Below are 17,922 nucleotides of genomic sequence, written 5' to 3'. Positions count from 1 at the left end.
AGGGACTGGATGTCATTTACTTAATTTTCAGAAGGCATTTCATAGAGTGCCTCACATGAGGCTGCTTAATAAGATTAAATAATTTAGTGTTATAGGAAAGGTATAAGCATGGATAGAGGAATGGCTGACAGGGAGGAGGCAACGAGTGGGAATAAAGGGGTCTTCTCTGGTTGGCTGCCAGTGACTAGAGGTGTTCATCAGGGGTCAGTATTGGAACCACTAGTTTTTACGTTGTCAATGATTTAGATAGTGGAATTGATGGCTTTGTGGCAAAGTTTGCGGATGATATGAAGATAGGTAATATTAAGAAAGCAATGTGATTGCAGCAGGACTTGCACAAATTGGAAGAATAGGCAATAAAGTGGCTGATGGAATACAGTGTTCGTAAATGTATGAGAATGTATTTTGGTAAAAGGAACAATAGGAACAATTTAGACTTTTATCTAAATGGGGAGAAAATTGAAGCACCAGAGGCGCAGAGGTTCTTGGAAGTCCTCGTGCAAGACTCCCAGGAGATTAATTCACAAGTTGAGTCTGTGGTAAAGAAGGCAAATGTAGTGCTGGCATTTATTTCCAGGGGAATAGAATATAAAAGCAAGGATATAATGCTGAGGCTTTATAAGACACTAGTCAGGACACACTTCAAGTATTGTCAACATATTTGAGCTCTTTGTATCAGAAAGGATGTATTGTCATTGGAGAGAGTCACAAGGATGATTCTGGGATTGAAGGGGTTAACATATGAGGAGTACAAACAAGCTGGATGAACTCAGCAGGTTGGGCAGCATCCATTGAAATGAGCAGTCAACGTCTCGGCCTGAAATGTTGACTGCTCATTTCAACGGATGCTGCCCGACCTGCTGAATTCATCCAGCTTGTTTGTACGTGTTGATATCACCACAGCATCTGCAGTGTACTTTGTGTTAACATATGAGGAGTGTTTGGCAGCTTTGAGCCTGTACTCACTGGAATCTAGAAGAATGCGGTGGGGGGGGGGGTTCTCATTGAAACCTACTGAGTGTTGAAAGGACTAGATAAGGTGGATGTTGAGAGGATGTATCCTATAGTGGTGGTATCCATTACTAGAGGGCACAGCCTCAAAATTGCGGGCGACCTTTTGGAACAGAGGTAAGGAGGAATTTTTGTTTTAGCCAAAGAGTGGTGAATATATGGAATACTCTGCCACAGACTGCGGTTGAGGCCAAGTCCATGGGTATATTTAAAGTAGAGGCTGATAGATTCCTAATTGGTCAGGTCATCAAGGGATATGGTGAGATAGCAGGTGTATGGGGTTGAATGGGATCTGGGATCAGACATGAAGTGACAGAGTGGATTGATGGGCTGAATGGCCGAAATCTGTTCCTATGTCTTATGGTCTTTTCCTTCCCATGTCTCCTTCCTTGCACATCATAGGAATCAAAGCTTAATTTTCTAAAACCTTTCTCTATCAGGAGCCAGCACCAATGACAGAAGATGTGTTAGAAGAACAATCAGAGGTATTAGCCAAACTGGGAACTTCAGCTGAAGGAGCACATCTGCGTGCTAGAATGCAGAGTGCTTGTTTGCTGTCAGACATGGAATCATTCAAGGTAAAATTCCTTCTGATAATTTTGTCTACATCTGAATGCTTAGTAAGTACTAGTTGAAGTTCCCCTCTACTTCTGGTTATCTATTAGAGCCCTTATGATTTGTATAGGATGGGACAATAATATTCAACAATATTTGGAGGAAATGATATTTGATAGAAGCATAATATATTGATTTTATTGACCAGTATTACATTTGTAAATAACATAATGTTAAAATAAATGAGAATCAAGCTATGAATTTTACTTCTTTAAAAAAATATATAATTCAAGTGTAGAATAATAATTTTATGACCCATTTGATTTGTTTATTAGGCTGCAAATCCGGGCTGTTGTTTGGAAGATTTTGTGAGGTGGTACTCTCCACGTGATTATGTTGAAGAAGAATTCACTGATGAAGTAGGTGACAAGGTTCTCAGGGGAGAGCTGAGTGCCAGAATGAAAATCCCTGGTAACATGTGGGTGGAAGTATGGGAAACAGCAAAGCCAACTCCTGCTCGACGACAAAGACGTCTTTTTGATGACACAAGGGAGGCTGAGAAGGTACGACTGGCAAATTCTAACTTTAATAATAATGTAATGAAGGAAAATAAAAATAGCTTAAAAAAGGTAGAAGGAAATATAAAGAAAGACTGCAGCTCACCTGAAAGATACAAGTAAATAATTGTGGACCAAAAGCCAAGTATAAATTGGAGAGCAGAAAGGAACTTGCATATAAAACTAAGACAGGCGTAAGCAAAATGTTGGAATGGGAAATAAACAAAAGCAGGTTCTGTAATATTGTAATAGTAACAATACCCACAACTGGAAAAGTTGTTACAATATTCATACTTGTTGCGGTTCAGAAGGATGAAAGAGTTAGATGGCTCTGGGTCTGTACTCGCTGGAATTTAGAAGGATGAGGGAGATCTCATTAAAACCTTATGAATGTTTAAAAGCTTAGTCAGAGTAGATGCAGAATGGATGTGTCCCATGGTGGGGGAGTCTGGGACAAGACCATAAGATATAGGAGAAGAAGTAGGCCATTTGGCCCATCGAGTCTGCTCCACCATTCATTCATGGGCTGATCCAATTGTTCTAGTCATCCCCACTCCCCTGCCTTCTCCCCTATACCTTTTGATGCCCTGGCTAAACAAGAACATATCTACCTCTGCCTTAAATGCCAGAGGGTGGTGAATTTGTGGGATTTATAACCACAGACAGCTGTGAAAGCCAGGTCTTTGGGTGTCTTTTAAGCAGAGCTTGATTGATTCTTGATTGGCCACAGCATCAAAGGTTACTGGTAGAAGGCTGAGGAGGGAAAATAGGATCAATCATGATTGAATAGCAGAGCAGACGCTATGGGCCAAATGGCCTAATATTGCTCCTGTGTCTTAGTCTTATGGTCTTGTGTGTATAGATATATATACGGTATATATATTGCCTTCATATGTAACAATGAATACTTAAGAACAATTTTCTTAAAATTTCAGCATTTTTGACAGAAGGTAAAACATATCTCTTATCTAAAGGAGAAATCACAAATGACCCATCAAAATACTGTCCTATTACTTGTTTTCAGACTCTACATAAAACATCATACATCTTGCAGCTAAGCACCACTCACTTAGATAACCTCAGTATATTTACAGAAGAGCAGATAGGAAGCCGTAAGGGTATGAAAGGGTGCAAAGAACAGCTCATTAATAGATTTTGTAATTCTAAGTCAAGCCCGGTGAAAAAGCAGAAAACTTTCATGTTGTTAAACTGACTACCAAAATGCATTTGATTCTGTCCCAAATTCTAAGTTAATTGAAGTTCTTGATATATATAAACTACACACAAAACTTTGTGAAATTTGTGCAACATCTGATGAAGCATTATCACACTATAATCACCTTATCTGTTAACAACCATAAAAGAACAAACACTGTTATCAGAATAAACCAAGGCATTTTCCAGGGTGACTCTAAGGCCACTGTGGTTTTGCCAGCATTAAACACTCTATCTAATTTGCTGAATTGGACAAAAATTGGGTATCAAATCAGAAAGGGTGTACAGGGGTGAGATAAAACATAGAATGGTACAGCACATTACAGGCCCTCAAACCCTGCCTCCCATATAACTCCCCACCTTAAATTCCTCCATATACCTGTCTAGTAGTCTCTTAAACTTCACTAGTGTATCTGCCTCCACCACTGACTCAGGCAGTGCATTCCACACACCAACCACTCTCTGAGTGAAAAACCTTCCTCTAATATCCCCCTTGAACTTCCCTCCCCTTACCTTAAAGCCATGTCCTCTTGTACTGAGCAGTGGTGCCCTGGGGAAGAGGCGCTGGCTGTCCACTCTGTCTATTCCTCTTAATATCTTGTACACCTCTATCATGTCTCCTCTCATCCTCCTTCTCTCCAGAGAGTAAAGCCCTAGCTCCCTTAATCTCTGATCATAATCCATACTCTCTAAACCAGGCAACATCCTGGTAAATCTCCTCTGTACCCTTTCCAATGCTTCTACATCCTTCCTATAGTGAGGCGACCAGAACTGGACACAGTACTCCAAGTGTGGCCTAACTAGAGTTTTATAGAGCTGCATCATTACATCACGTCTCTTAAACTCTATCCCTCGAATTATGAAAGCTAACACCCCATAAGCTTTCTTAACTACCCTATCTACCTGTGAGGCAATTTTCAGGGATCTGTGGACATGTACCTCCAGATCCCTCTGCTCCTCCATACTACCAAGTATCCTGCCATTTACTTTGTACTCTGCCTTGGAGTTTGCCCTTCCAAAGTGTACCACCTCACACTTCTCCGGGTTGAACTCCATCTGCCACTTCTCAGCCCACTTCTGCATCTTATCAATGTCTCTCTGCAATCTTCGACAATCCTCTACGCTATCTACAACACCACCAACCTTTGTGTCATCTTGCCAACCCACCCTTCTACCCCCACATCCAGGTCGTTAATAAAAATCACGAAAAGTAGAGGTCCCAGAACAGATCCTTGTGGGACACCACTAGTCACAACCCTCCAATCTGAATGTACTCCCTCCACCACGACCCTCTGCCTTCTGTAGGCAAATCAATTCTGAATCCACCTGGCCAAACTTCCCTGGATCCCATGCCTTCTGACTTTCTGAATAAGCTTACCATGTGGAACCTTGTCAAATGCCTTACTAAAATCCATGTAAGCAGAGTCTGAAGACTGCAGCACCGGTAATGAGGACCAAGAAGGTTTGAACAAGGGGAGCACAGGAGCACCTACAGGACTGCTTTGAATTGGTGGACTGGACTATATTCAGGGATTCATCTTTGAATCTGGATGAGTATGCTGCAGTTGTTACCAACTTCATTAAAACCTGTATGGATGAGTGTGTACCTACAAAGACTTGCTGTACATTCCCAAACCAAAAGCCATGGATAAACCAGAAGGTATGTCGTCTGCTGAAGGCTAGATATATGGCATTCAAGTCTGGCGACCCAGGCCTGTACCAGAAAACCAGCTGTGACTTGCAGAGGGCTATTTCAAGGGCGAAGAGACAATTTTGAACGAGGTTGGAGGTGACATCGGATGTATAACAACTCTTGCAGGGTTTGCAGTGCATTACTCCCTACAAAGCGAAACCCAGTAGCATGAATGGTAGTGATGCTTCACAGCAGATGAACTCAATACCTTCCATGCCTGCTTTGAAAGGGAGAATACAACTACAGCTGTGAAAATCCCTGCTGCACCTGATGAACCTGTGATCTCAGACAGACAGATATACTTTATTGATCCCGAGGGAAATTAGATTTTGTTACAGTTGCACCAACCAGGAATAGAGTAGAAATATAGCAAAATAAAACCATAAATAATTAAATAATAGTAAGTAAATTATGCCAAATGGAAATAAGTCCAGGACCAGCTTGTTGGCTCAGAGTGTCTGACACTCCAAGGGAGGAGTTGTAAAGTTTGATGGCCGCAGGTAGGAATGACTTCCTATGACGCTCAGTGTTGCATCTCGGTGGAATGAGTCTCTGGCTGAATGTACTCCTGTACCTAACCAGTACATTATGGAGTGGATGGGAGACATTGTCCAAGATGGCATGCAACTTAGACAGCATCCTCTTTTCAGACACCACCGTCAGAGAGTCCAGTTCCACCCCTACAACATCACTGGCCTTGCAAATGAGTTTGTTGATTCTGTTGGTGTCTGCTACCCTCAGCCTGCTGCCCCAGCACACAACAGCAAACATGATAGCACTGGCCACCACAGACTCGTAGAACATCCTCAGCATCGTCCGGCAGATGTTAAAGGACCTCAGTCTCCTCAGGAAATAGAGACGGCTCTGACCCTTCTTGTAGACAACCTCAGTGTTCTTTGACCAGTCCAGTTTATTGTCAATTCGTATCCCCAGGTATTTGTAATCCTCCACCATGTCCACACTGACCCTTTGGATGGAAACAGGGGTCACCAGTGCCTTGGTCCACCACCAGCTCCTTAGTCTTTTTCAGATTAAGCTGCAGATGATTCTGCTCACACCATGTGACAAAGTTTCCCACTGTAGCCCTGTACTCAGCCTCATCTCCCTTGCTGATGCATCCAACTATGGCAGAGTCATCAGAAAACTTCTGAAGATGGCAAGGCTCTGTGCTGTAGTTGAAGTCCGAGGTGCAGATGGTGAAGAGAAAGGGAGACAAGACAGTCCCCTGTGGAGCCCCAGTGCTGATGACCACTCCGTCTGACACACAGAGGCCGAGTCTCTGATCTCTGTCTCAGAGGCCAATGCTAGGCTGTCTTTAAAGAGAGTGAACCCTCACAAGGCAAAAGGTCCTGACAGAGTACCCGGTAAAGCTCTGAAAACCTGTACCAACCGACTGGTGGGAGTATTCGAGGACATCTTCAACCTCTCACTACTATGGGTGGAAGTTCCCACTTGCTTCAAAAAGGCAACAATTACACCAGAGCCTAAGAAGAATAATGTGAGCTGCCTTCACCTGGTAGCACTCACATCTACAGTGATGAAATGCTTTGAGAGGTTGGTCATGACTAGACTGAACTCCTGCCTCATCACGGACCTAAACCCATTGCAATTTGCCTATCGCCACAATAGATCAACAGCAGATGCAATCTCAGTGGCTCTTCACACAGCCTTAGACCATCTGGATGATATAAACACCTATGTCAGGATGTTGTTCATTGACGATAGCTCAGCATTTAACTCTATCATTGCCACAATCCTGACTGAGAAGTTACAGAAGCTGGGCCTCTGTACCTCCCTCTGCAATTGGATCCTCGACTTCTTAACCAGAAGACCAAAATCTGTGTGAATTGGTGACAATATCTCTTCCTTGCTGATGGTCAACACTGGTGCACCTCTGTAGCCCACTGCTCTACTCTCTCTACACCCATGACTGTGTGGCTAGGCATAGCTCAGATACCATCTATAAATTTGCTGACGATGCAATCATTGTTAGTAGAGTGTTAGATGGAGGCAAGAGGGTGTACAGGAGTGAGATAAGTCAACTAGTGGAGTGGTAGCACAGCAACAACCTGTCACTCAATGTCAGTAAGACAAAAGAGCTGACTAGATGAAGAAGCACATACCAATCATCATTGACCGTTCAGAAGTGGAGAGAGTGAGCATTTCAACTTCCTGAGTGCCTAAGATCTCTGAGGACCAAACCTGGTTCCGACATATCGATGTAGCTATAAAGAAGGCAAGACAGCAATTGTATTTCTTTAGGAGTTTGAAGAGATTTGGTATGTCAACAAAAACACTCAAAAACTTCTATAGATGTACTGTGGAGAGCATTCTGACAGGCTGCATCACTGTCTGGTATGGGGGTGGGGGGGGGGGGCTACTGCACAGGACCGGAAATTTAGTCCACTTCATCTTGGGTACTAGCCTTCAAGGTACCCAGGACACCTTCAAGGAGTGGTGTCTCAGAAAGCAGCGTCCATTATTAAGGAACTCCAGCACCCAGGGCATGCCCTTTTCTCACTGTTACCATTAGGTAAAGGTATAGAAGCCTGAAGTGATTCAGGAACAGCTTCTTCCCCTCTGCCATCTGATTCTTAAATGGACATTGAACCTGTGAACACTTCCTCATTTTTTAACATATATTATTTCTGTTTTTACACTACCCTTTATTCAATATACGTATATTATTTATTATTTTCTTATCTTCTAGATTATGTGTTGCATTGAACTACTGCTGCTAAGTTAACAAATCCCACGATACATGCTGGTGATAATAAACCTGATTCTAAATGCATGCAGTATACTGAATAAGGTAGATGAACTTGCAGCATTGTTGCAGATTGGCATGTATAGTGTTGTAGGCATCAATGAATCATGGATGAAAGAAGATTACAGCTGGGAACTTAATGGCCAAGGATAGGAACTATTGAAAGAATAGGCAGGTAGGCAGAGGGGCATTGTTGTTCTATTGGTTTAAAAAAAGAATAACATAAAATAAAATTATTAGATAGAGCTGACCTAGAATCAGAAGATATTGAATCATTATGGATAAAGCTAAGGAACTGCAAGGTAAAAAGACCCTGATGGGAGTTGTTTGCAGAGCCCCAAACAGTAGTAAGGATGTGGTCATCAAATTACAATGGGAGATAGAAAATGCATGCCAAAAGGACTATGTTACGATACACATAGATTTCAGTATGCAAGTGGATTGGGAAGATCTGGCTGGTGCTGTATTTTAAGAGGGGAAATTTCTGGAATGCCTACAAGTTTAGAGCAGCTCATGGTTGAGTCCACTAGGGGATCAACTATTCTGGATTGTGTGAGGACAGTGAGGACAATATGAGTGAGGTTGATGTTCTGGAACATGTTGATATTAAGGGAGAGGAGGTGTTGGAGTTGTTAAAATACATTAGGACGGATAAGTCCCCAGGGCCTGACGGAATATTCCCCAGGCTGCTTCACGAGGCGAGGGAAGAGATTGCTGAGCCTCTGGCTAGGATCTTTATGTCCTCGTCCACGGGAATGGTACTGGGGGATTGGACGGAGGCGTATGTTGTCACTTTGTTCAGAAAAGGTAGTAGGGATAGTCCGGGTAATTATAGACCAGTGAGTCTTGCATCTGTGGTGGGAAAGCTGTTGACAAGATTCTGAGAGACAGGATCTATGGACATTTAGAAAATCATGGTCTGATCAGGGACAGTCAGCATGGCTTTGTAAAGGGCAGATCGTGTCTAACAAGCCTGATAGAGTTCTTTGAGGAGGTGACCAGGCATATAGTTGATGGTAGTGCAGTGGTTGTGATCTACATGGATTTCAGTAAGGCATTTGATAAGGTTTCACACGGTAGGCTTATTCAGAAAGTCGGAAGGCATGGGATCCAGGGAAGTTTGGCCAGGTGGATTCAGAATAGGCTTGCCTGCAGAAAGCAGAGGGTCGTGGTGGAAGGAGTACATTTGGATTGGGGGGTTATGACTAGTGGTGTCCCACAAGGATCGGTTCTGGGACCCCTACTTTTCGTGATTTTTATTAACAACCTGGATGTGGATGTAGAAGGGTGGGTTGGCAAGTTTACAGACGGCACAAAGGTTGGTGGTGTCGTGAATAGTGTAGAGGATTGTCGAAGGTTACAGAGAGACATTGATAGGATGCAGAAGTGGGCTGAGAAGTGGCAGGTGGACTTCAACCCAGAGAAGTGTGAGGTGGTACACTTTGGAAGGGCAAATACCAAGGCAGAGTACAAGGTGAATGGTGGGATACTTGGTAGTGTGGAGGAGCAGAGGAATCTGGGAGTGTGTGTCCACAGTTCCCTGAAAGTTGCCTCACAGGTAGATAGGGTAGTTAAGAAAGCTTATGGGGTGTGAGCTTTCATAAGTCGAGGGATAGAGTTTGAGTCACGAGGTAATGATGCAGCTCTATCAAACTCGGTTCGGCCACACTTGGAGTACTGTGTCCAGTTCTGGTCGCCTCACTATAGGAAGGATGTGGAAGCATTGAAAAGAGTACAGAGGAGATTTACCAAGATGCTGCCTGGTTTAGAGAGTGTGCATTATCATCAGAGATTAAGGGAGCTAGGGCTTTACTCTTTGGAGAGAAGGAGGATGAGATGAGACATGATAGAGGTACAGAAGATATTAAGAGGAATAGACAGAGTGGACAGCCGGCGCCTCTTCCCCAGGGCACCACTGCTTGGTACAAGAGGACATGGCTTTAAGGTAAGGGGAGGGAAGTTCAAGGGGGATATTAGAGGAAGGTTTTTCACTCAGAGTGGTTGATGCATGGAATGCATTGCCTGAGTCAGTGGTGGAGGCAGATACACTAGTGAAATTTAAGAGACTACTAGACAGGTATATGGAGGAATTTAAGGTGGGGAGTTATATGGGAGGCAGGGTTTGAGGGCCTGTAATGTGCTGTACCATTCTATGTTTTATCTCACCCCTGTACACCCTTTCTGATTTGATACCCAATTTTTGTCCAATTCAGCAAATTAGATAGAGTGTTTAATGCTGGCAAAACCACAGTGGCCTTAGAGTCACCCTGGAAAATGCCTTGGTTTATTCTGATAACAGTGTTTGTTCTTTTATGGTTGTTAACAGATAAGGTGATTATAGTGTGATAATGCTTCATCAGATGTTGCACAAATTTCACAAAGTTTTGTGTGTAGTTTCCATGTGAAAAGGTTTATGGGAGGCAGGGTTTAAGGGCCGGCACAACATTGTGTGCCGAAGGGCCTGTACTGTGCTGTACTTTTCTGTGTTCTATGTGTGTTGTGCAATGAATCAGAATTGATCAGAGAGCTTAAATTTAAAAAAAAAACCCTTGGGGTTCTGTCTTGGAAGTCAAGTAGTGCTCTCACTGAATTCAGAAAATACACACCTAATATGATCAGATTCACCTGGAAATTTGAGAAGGAGAAGCTAAAGTCACATGTATCAGTATTTTAGCAGAATATAGGGAATTACAGAGGCTTGAGAGAGGAGTTGGCCACAATAGATTTGAAAAGAACCCTGGCAGGGATGATGGCAGAGCAGCAATGGCTGAGATTTCTGGAAGCAATTCAGAAGGCACAGGATATATTCCTCCCAAAGAGGAAGAGTATTCTGAAGACAAGGTGACACAATTGTGGCCAACAAAAGAAGTCAAAGCCAACATAAAAACCTAAGAGAGGGCATGTAATAGAGCAATAATTAGTGGGAAGTTAGACAATTGTGGGAAGCTTTTAAAAGCCAACAGAAGGCAACTAAAAAATTAAGAAGTTAAAGATGGAATACGAAAGTAGGCTAACCAATAATATGAAAGAGGATAATCCGTAGTTCCTTCAGCTACAATTAGTAAAGATGAGGTCTCAGAGTACTTGGAGGCACATGATAAAATAGGCTGCAGTCAGCATGCTTTCCACAAGAAAAATGTTGCCTGACAAATTTGTTGGAATAAGCAGGATAAACAAAGGAGAATCAGTTGATGTGTGCTTGGATTTTCAGAAGACCTTTCACAAGGTTCCATATCTGAGGCTGCTTAAGAAGCTATGAGCCCATAGTATTACAGGAGAGATTCCTGCATGGAAAAAACAGTGGCTGATTGGCAGGAGACCAAGTAAGAATAAACGGTGCCATTTCTGATGGTCTGCCAGCGTCTCGTGGTGTTCCACAGGAGTCTGTTGGGACAGACTCTTTTTAAGTTATATGTCAATGATTTTGATGATGGAATTGATAGCTGTGGTCCAAGTTTGTAGATATGTGGAGGGTCAGATAGTTTTGAGGAAGTAGGGAGGCTACCGTAGAACTAAGACAGATGAGGAAAATGGGCAAAGAAGTGGCAGATGGAATGCAGTGTTGGGAAGGGTATGTGCAGGATTCCCAAATAGGTTAATTTGACGTTTGAGTCTGCAGTGAGGAAGGCAATTGTGATGTTAGCATTCATTTCAAGAGGACTAGAATATAAAAGCAAGGATGGGATTTTGAGACTTTATAAAGCACCGGTGAGGCCTCACCTGGAGTATTGTGAGCAGGTTTGGTTCCTCTATCAGAAAGGATGTGCTGAAACTAGAGAGGGTTCAAAGAAAGTTCACAAGAATGATTCCAGGATTTAAAGGCTTGTTATATGAAGAGCGTTTAATGGCTCTGGACCTTTATTCTCTAGATTTCAGAAAGTTGAGGAGTGGCCTTATTGAAAACTATCAAATAGTGAAAAGCCTTGAAAGAGTGGGTGTGGAAAGGATGTTTCCTACGGTGGGACAGACTAAGACCAGAGAACACCTCCTCAGAATAGAGGGGCGTGCTTTAGAATGGAGATGAGGAGCAATCTCTTTAGCCAGAGAGTGGTGAATCGGTGGAATTCTTTGCCACAGGCAGCTGTGGAAGCAGTCTTTAAGGCAGAGTTTGGTAGATTCGTGATTGGTCAGGGCTCGAAGGGAGATGGGGAGAAGGCAAGAAACCGGGGCTAAAACAAAAATTGGATCAGCCACAATGAAATAGCAGAGCAGACATGATGGGCCAAATGGCCTAATTCGGCTCCTACATAGAAATATAGAAAACCTACAACACAGTACGGGCCTTTGGCCCACAATGCTGTGCCAAACATGTACTTTAGAAATTACCTATAGTTACCCATAGCCCTCTATTTTTCTAAGCTCCATGTACCCATATCTTGTGGTCTTATTAAAAGAGGGTACTGTGGTATAGGTGAAATAGATGCAAATACTTAGTGTGCTATGTGTGGCATAGTCTAGCAAAGCAAAAAGAGAGAACGAGCCACAAAGAGATAATGGGTCAGAGGGTCCTAGGCAGGTGGAAGTCACGGGGCTCAGTAACCAGAGGCTATCTCCCAGTTAGAGGGAAGCATTACTGGGACAAGCTACAAGTAACTAGCTGATAGATTCTTCTGCAGAAATCTGCAAAATTATTCATTTTATGTTCCCAGTGCACATTTCTCTGCATTCCAATTATCACCTTGGACATAGTAGAACATTAACTAGTCTGAAGAGCTCAGGACACACTGAAGTCCTTCACATCTTACTTTGATTTTTAACATGTCAATGAATGAATCATAGCTCCATTTACATAAGTGATTCCTGTAACATCTCTGAATTTTCTGATGAGTGGCACTTTACCTAAAGAACTCTATAAATTGTTATTAGTATATTCACTGTACTGGTGTAAGCACCTGGATATGGATCTCCCTGACTGGTAAGAGTATGGAATTTCTTTGGGAATTATTCCACTGTGGTGGGATTCCCACTCCTTGCAGAGATTACTATAGTACTACTTCATGTTGGATCTGGCAGGTCACTTGGGGCACAAACATTTTCTGGCATATACTTTGACCTGGCTTATGTGTTCCCTTGGGTTAATGTGCATGCTACTTTCCTCACCTTAAGCCACTTTTTTCCATAGAAGCTAAAGAGTTATTCTGAAAGTAAAACAACCCTGATACAATTTCACACTGGTTCAGCTAAATTTTACTGAAGTATTTTGATTAAATAATGTAGTAGCCCATTTCCTTTGGATGATAAAAGTTTTGGACAGTGTTGCATTCTGAGAGAAGTAGAACAGGGAATTTTGTACTGGAAGTGGTGGAAGTAGAATATTAGCCTTTTAATTAACTAATTAATGAGAAGGAACAACATTTTTAAGTATGGTTTAACCATACAGTTTCCCTCATCGATTGTAAAATTCTATAAAAAAAACTTTTTCCTCACACATGAGAAAATCTGCAGATTCTGAAAATCTAACTAGCACACACAAAGTGCTGGAGGAACTTAGCAGGCCAGGCAGCATCTATGGAAAAGAGTAAACTGGGCTGGGAAAAAAGGATGAGAAGTCAGATGAAAAAGGTGGGGGGGGCGGGATACCTGGTGGTAGGTGATAGGAGAATCTATGGGGGGCGGTTAGAGTAAAGAGCTGGGAGGTTGATTGGTCTTCCTGTTTAAGATGGCACTGATGATCCTCAGCGACTTCTGGCTGGTGGCTAACAAAACAAGGATTGCAACTAAATACCTTGTTAATCACACTTTTCTGGCAAACGATCATTGCAAGTATGTAGCTTTCCTTTGGACTTGGAGGCAATTTGATGTGGCAGAACCAGACAAGGCGAGGTGGCAGACCCGTCGCTGAGAGTGTAGAAGAGCCTGAAAGGTTGAGCACAGGCCAAATCGAAGCCTCGGGGTCCAGGCCCCAGAGCTTGTTCCCATTACTACTTCTCTAGCATCATTTTTCAGTGGTCCAATATCTATTCTCCACCTCTCTTTCACTCTTTATATATCGTTAAAAAAAATCTTTGATATTATTAGCTAGCTTACCTTCATATTTCATCTTCTCCACCCCCACCCCCATGGCTTTTTTAGTTGTCTTCTGTTGGTTTTTAAACATTTCTCAATTCTCTAACTTTCCACTAATTTTTGCTCTATTATATGCTGCCTCTTTGGATTCCATGGAACTCAGCAGATCAGGAAGCATTTATGGAAAAGAGTAAACAGTGATAGGTGAAACCAGGAGAGGGGAAGGGTGAAGTAAAGAGATGGGAAGTTAATAGATGAAAGATAAGGGCTGGAGAAGGAGGGATCTGATAGAGCATAGAAGACCATGGAAGAAAGGGAAGGAGGAGGAGCACCAGAGGGAGATGATGGACAGGTAAGGAGATAAGATGAGAGAATTAAACAGGAATGGTGAAGGTTGAGGTGGGGGGGAGGGGTGGCAGTTATTGGAAGTTCGGGAAATTGATGTTCATGCCATCAAGTTGGAGGCCACCCAGACGGTATATAAGGTGTTGCTCCTCCAACCTGAGTGTGACCTCATCACAGCAGTGAAGGAAGCCATGGACTGACATGTCAGAATGGGAAGTAGAATTGAAATCGATGGCCACTGGGAGATCCTACGTTATCTGGCAGATGGAGGATAGATGCTCGGCGAAACAGTCTCCCAACCGAAGTTAGGTCTCACCAGTATACAAGAGACCACACCAAGAGCACCGAATATAGTAGAGGACCCCAACAGACTCAGAGGTGAGGTATCACAGCAACTGGAAGGACTGTTTGGGGCACTGAATGGTAGTGAGGGAGTAGTGTAGTGACAGGTGTGACACTTGTTCTGTTTGCAAGATCGGGAGGGAGATCTATGGGGAAGGACGGATGGAGAAGAGAATTACGTAGGGAGCAATCTCTGCGGAAAGCAGAAAGTGGGGCGAGGAAAAGTTGTGCTTGGTGGTGGGATCCAGTTGGAACTGGCAGAAATTACGGAGAATTATGTGCTGGACGCGGAGGCTAATGGGGTGATAGGTAAGGAAGAGAGGAACCCTACCCCTGATGGGTTCGTGGGAGAATGGGGTGAGGGCAGATGTGCACAAAATGGAAAAGAGGCTGGTGTGGACAGCATTGATCGTGGAGGAAGGGAAAACTCTTTGAAGAAGAATGACATCTCATTAGTTCTGGAATAAAAAGCCTCATCCTGAGAGCAGATGCAGCTGAGACAGAAGAACTGAGAAGGGAATGGCATTTTTACAAGAGGCAGGGCGGGAAGAGAGGTCTAGGTAGTTGTGGGAATGAGTGGATTTATAAAAGATATCAGTAGATGGACTGCCTCCAGAGATGTAGACAGATCGAGAAAGGGGAGGGAGGTGTCAGAAATGGACTGGATAAATTTGAGGGCAGAGTGGAAGTTGCCGGCAAAGTTAATAAGGTCAGCATGGGTGCAGGAAGCAGCACCAATGCAGTTGTTGATGTAGCATAGGAAAAGTGCTGCATAGCTAGCACCCATGTGAGTGTCCACAGCTACACCTTTCGTTTGAAGGAAGTTGGAGGAGCTGAAGAAGAAATTTTTGAAAGTGAGGCCCAGTTCCACCAGATGGAGGAGAGTGGTGGTGGAAGGGAACAGGTTGGGTCTGTTGTTTAGAAAGAAGCAGAGAGCTTTAAGGCTCTCCTGATTGGATGGAGTTGTAAAAGGACCAGACATCCATGGTGAAAATGAGACAATTGGGGCCAGGGAATTTGAAGTCATTGAAAAAATCCAGAATGTGTGAAGTGGTAGGAAGGGATTGAACCAGGCAGGATGAAAGAGTCGAGGTATGTTCCTCAGCCAGGTACAGAATTACACAACAGGTGTAAGCAGGATTCATCAGATCACCCTAAATATGTACATTACATGAGGACTTTTTTTACATAGGTAAAAAACGGGATGAGGTCCTACCAGGTGAATTTAGGGAGTTAGGAGATAAACTAAAAAGTAGGACCACAAAGGTAATAAACTCTGGATTACTACCAGGGCCACATGCTAGTCAGAGTAGAAATAGGAGGATATTTCAGATGAATATGTGGCTTGAAAAATGGTGCAAGGGGGAGGGATTCAAATTTCTGGGGCATTGGAACCAGTTCTGGGGGAGGTGGGACCGGTATAAACAGGACAGTCTGCACCTGGGCTGGACTGGAACCAATGTCCTAGGGGGAGCGTTTGCTACTGCTGTTCAGGAGGCTTTAAGCTAATGTGGCAGGGGGATGGGAACAAGTGCAGAGAGATGGGGGTGTAAAATGAGGGTAGAAACAAAAAGTAGTAAGGTGAAAAGTAAAAGTGGCAGGCAGACAAATCCAGGGCAAAAAGCAAAAAGAGCCACTTTTCAACATAATTGTATAAGGGCTAAGAGCGTTGTAAAAACAAGCCTGAAGGCTTTGTGTGTCAATGCGAGGAGCATTCGTAACAAGGTGGATGAATTGAATGTGCAGATAGTTATTAATGAATATGATATAGTTGGGATCACAAAGACATGGCTGCAGGGTGACCAAGGATGGGAGCTCAACATCCAGGGATATTCAATATTCAGGAGGGATAGACAGGAAAGAAAAGGAGGTGGGGTAGCATTGCTGGTTAGAGAGGAGATTAACGCAATAGAAAGGAAGGACATTAGCCTGGAGGATGTGGAATCGATATGGGTAGAACTGCATAACACTAAGGGGCAGAAAACGCTGGTAGGAGTTGTGTACAGGCCACCTAACAGTAGTAGTGAGGTTGGGGATGGCATTAAACAGGAAATTAGAAATGCGTGCAATAAAGGACCAGTAGTTACAATGGGTGACTTCGATCTACATATCGATTGGGTGAACCAAATTGGTAAAGGTGCTGAGGAAGAGGATTTCTTGGAATGTATGCAGGATGGTTTTCTGAACCAACATGTCGAGGAACCAACTAGAGAGCAGGCCATTCTAGATTGGGTATTGAGCAATGAGGAAGGGTTAGTTAGCAATCTTGTGCGAGGCCGCTTGGGTAAGAGTGACCATAATGTGATGGAATTCTTCATTAAGATGGAGAGTGACATAGTTAATTCAGAAACAAAGGTTCTGAACTTAAAAGAAGGGTAACTTTGAAGGTATGAGACATGAATTAGCTAAGATAGACTGGCAAATGATACTTAAAGGGTTGACGGTGGATATGCAATGGCAAGCATTTAAAGATCGCATGGATGAACTACAACAATTGTTCATCCCAGTTTGGCAAAAGAATAAACCAGGGAAGGTAGTGCACCCATGGCTGACAAGGGAAATTAGGGATAATATCAAGTCCAAAGAAGAAACATACAAATTAGCAAAAAAAAGCGGTACACCTGAGGACTGGGAGAAATTCAGAGACCAGCAGAGGAGGACAAAGGGCTTAATTAGGAAAGGGGGAAAAGATTATGAGAGAAAGCTGGCAGGGAACATAAAAACTGACTGTAAAAGCTTTTATAGATACGTGAAAAGAAAAAGATTGGTCAAGACAAATCTAGGTCCTTTACAGTCAGAAACAGGTGAATTGATCATAGGGAACAAAGACATGGCACTCCAATTGAATAACTACTTTGGTTCTGTCTTCACTAAGGAGAACATAAATAATCTTCCGGAAATAGTAAGGGACCGAGGGTCTAATGAGATGGAGGAACTGAGCAAAATACATGTTAGTAGGGAAGTGGAGTTAGGTAAATTGAAGGGATTAAAGGCAGATAAATCCCCAGGGCCAGATGGTCTGCATCCCAGAGTGCTTAAGGAAGTAGCCCAAGAAATAGTGGATGCATTAGTGATAATTTTTCAAAACTCCTTAGATTATGGATTAGTTCCTGAGGATTGGAGGGTGGCTAATGTAACCCTACTTTTTAAAAAAGGAGGGAAAGAGAAACCAGGGAATTATAGACCGGTTAGTCTGACATCAGTGGTGGGGAAAATGCTAGAGTCGGTTATCAAAGATGTGATAACAGCACATTTGGAAAGAGGTGAAATCATCGGACAAAGTCAGCATGGATTTGTGAAAGGAAAATCATGTCTGACGAATCTTATAGAATTTTTTGAAGATGTAACTAGTAGAGTGGATAGGGGAGAGCCAGTGGATGTGGTATATTTAGATTTTCAAAAGGCTTTTGACAAGGTCCCACACAGGAGAT

At 43.0% G+C, this 17,922-nt stretch overlaps 1 protein-coding gene across 1 annotated transcript in view; it reads left to right on the top strand.

Moving 5' to 3' along the window:
- rab3gap1 (RAB3 GTPase activating protein subunit 1) overlaps positions 1 to 17,922 on the top strand; it is a gene marked incomplete at its 5' end in the record, with an annotated part of 120,748 nt that overhangs the window by 79,243 nt on the left and 23,583 nt on the right. Inside the window, 2 exons of the mRNA XM_073044527.1 lie at positions 1,452 to 1,589; positions 1,902 to 2,129. Coding sequence (XP_072900628.1) covers positions 1,452 to 1,589; positions 1,902 to 2,129 — 366 coding nt within the window. The remainder of the gene's footprint in view (positions 1 to 1,451; positions 1,590 to 1,901; positions 2,130 to 17,922) is intronic.

The sequence above is a fragment of the Hemitrygon akajei genome, chromosome 5, assembly GCF_048418815.1.
Source record: "Hemitrygon akajei chromosome 5, sHemAka1.3, whole genome shotgun sequence".
NCBI classification, from domain to species: domain Eukaryota; kingdom Metazoa; phylum Chordata; class Chondrichthyes; order Myliobatiformes; family Dasyatidae; genus Hemitrygon; species Hemitrygon akajei.
This window is presented reverse-complemented; position numbering and strand designations above follow the sequence as displayed.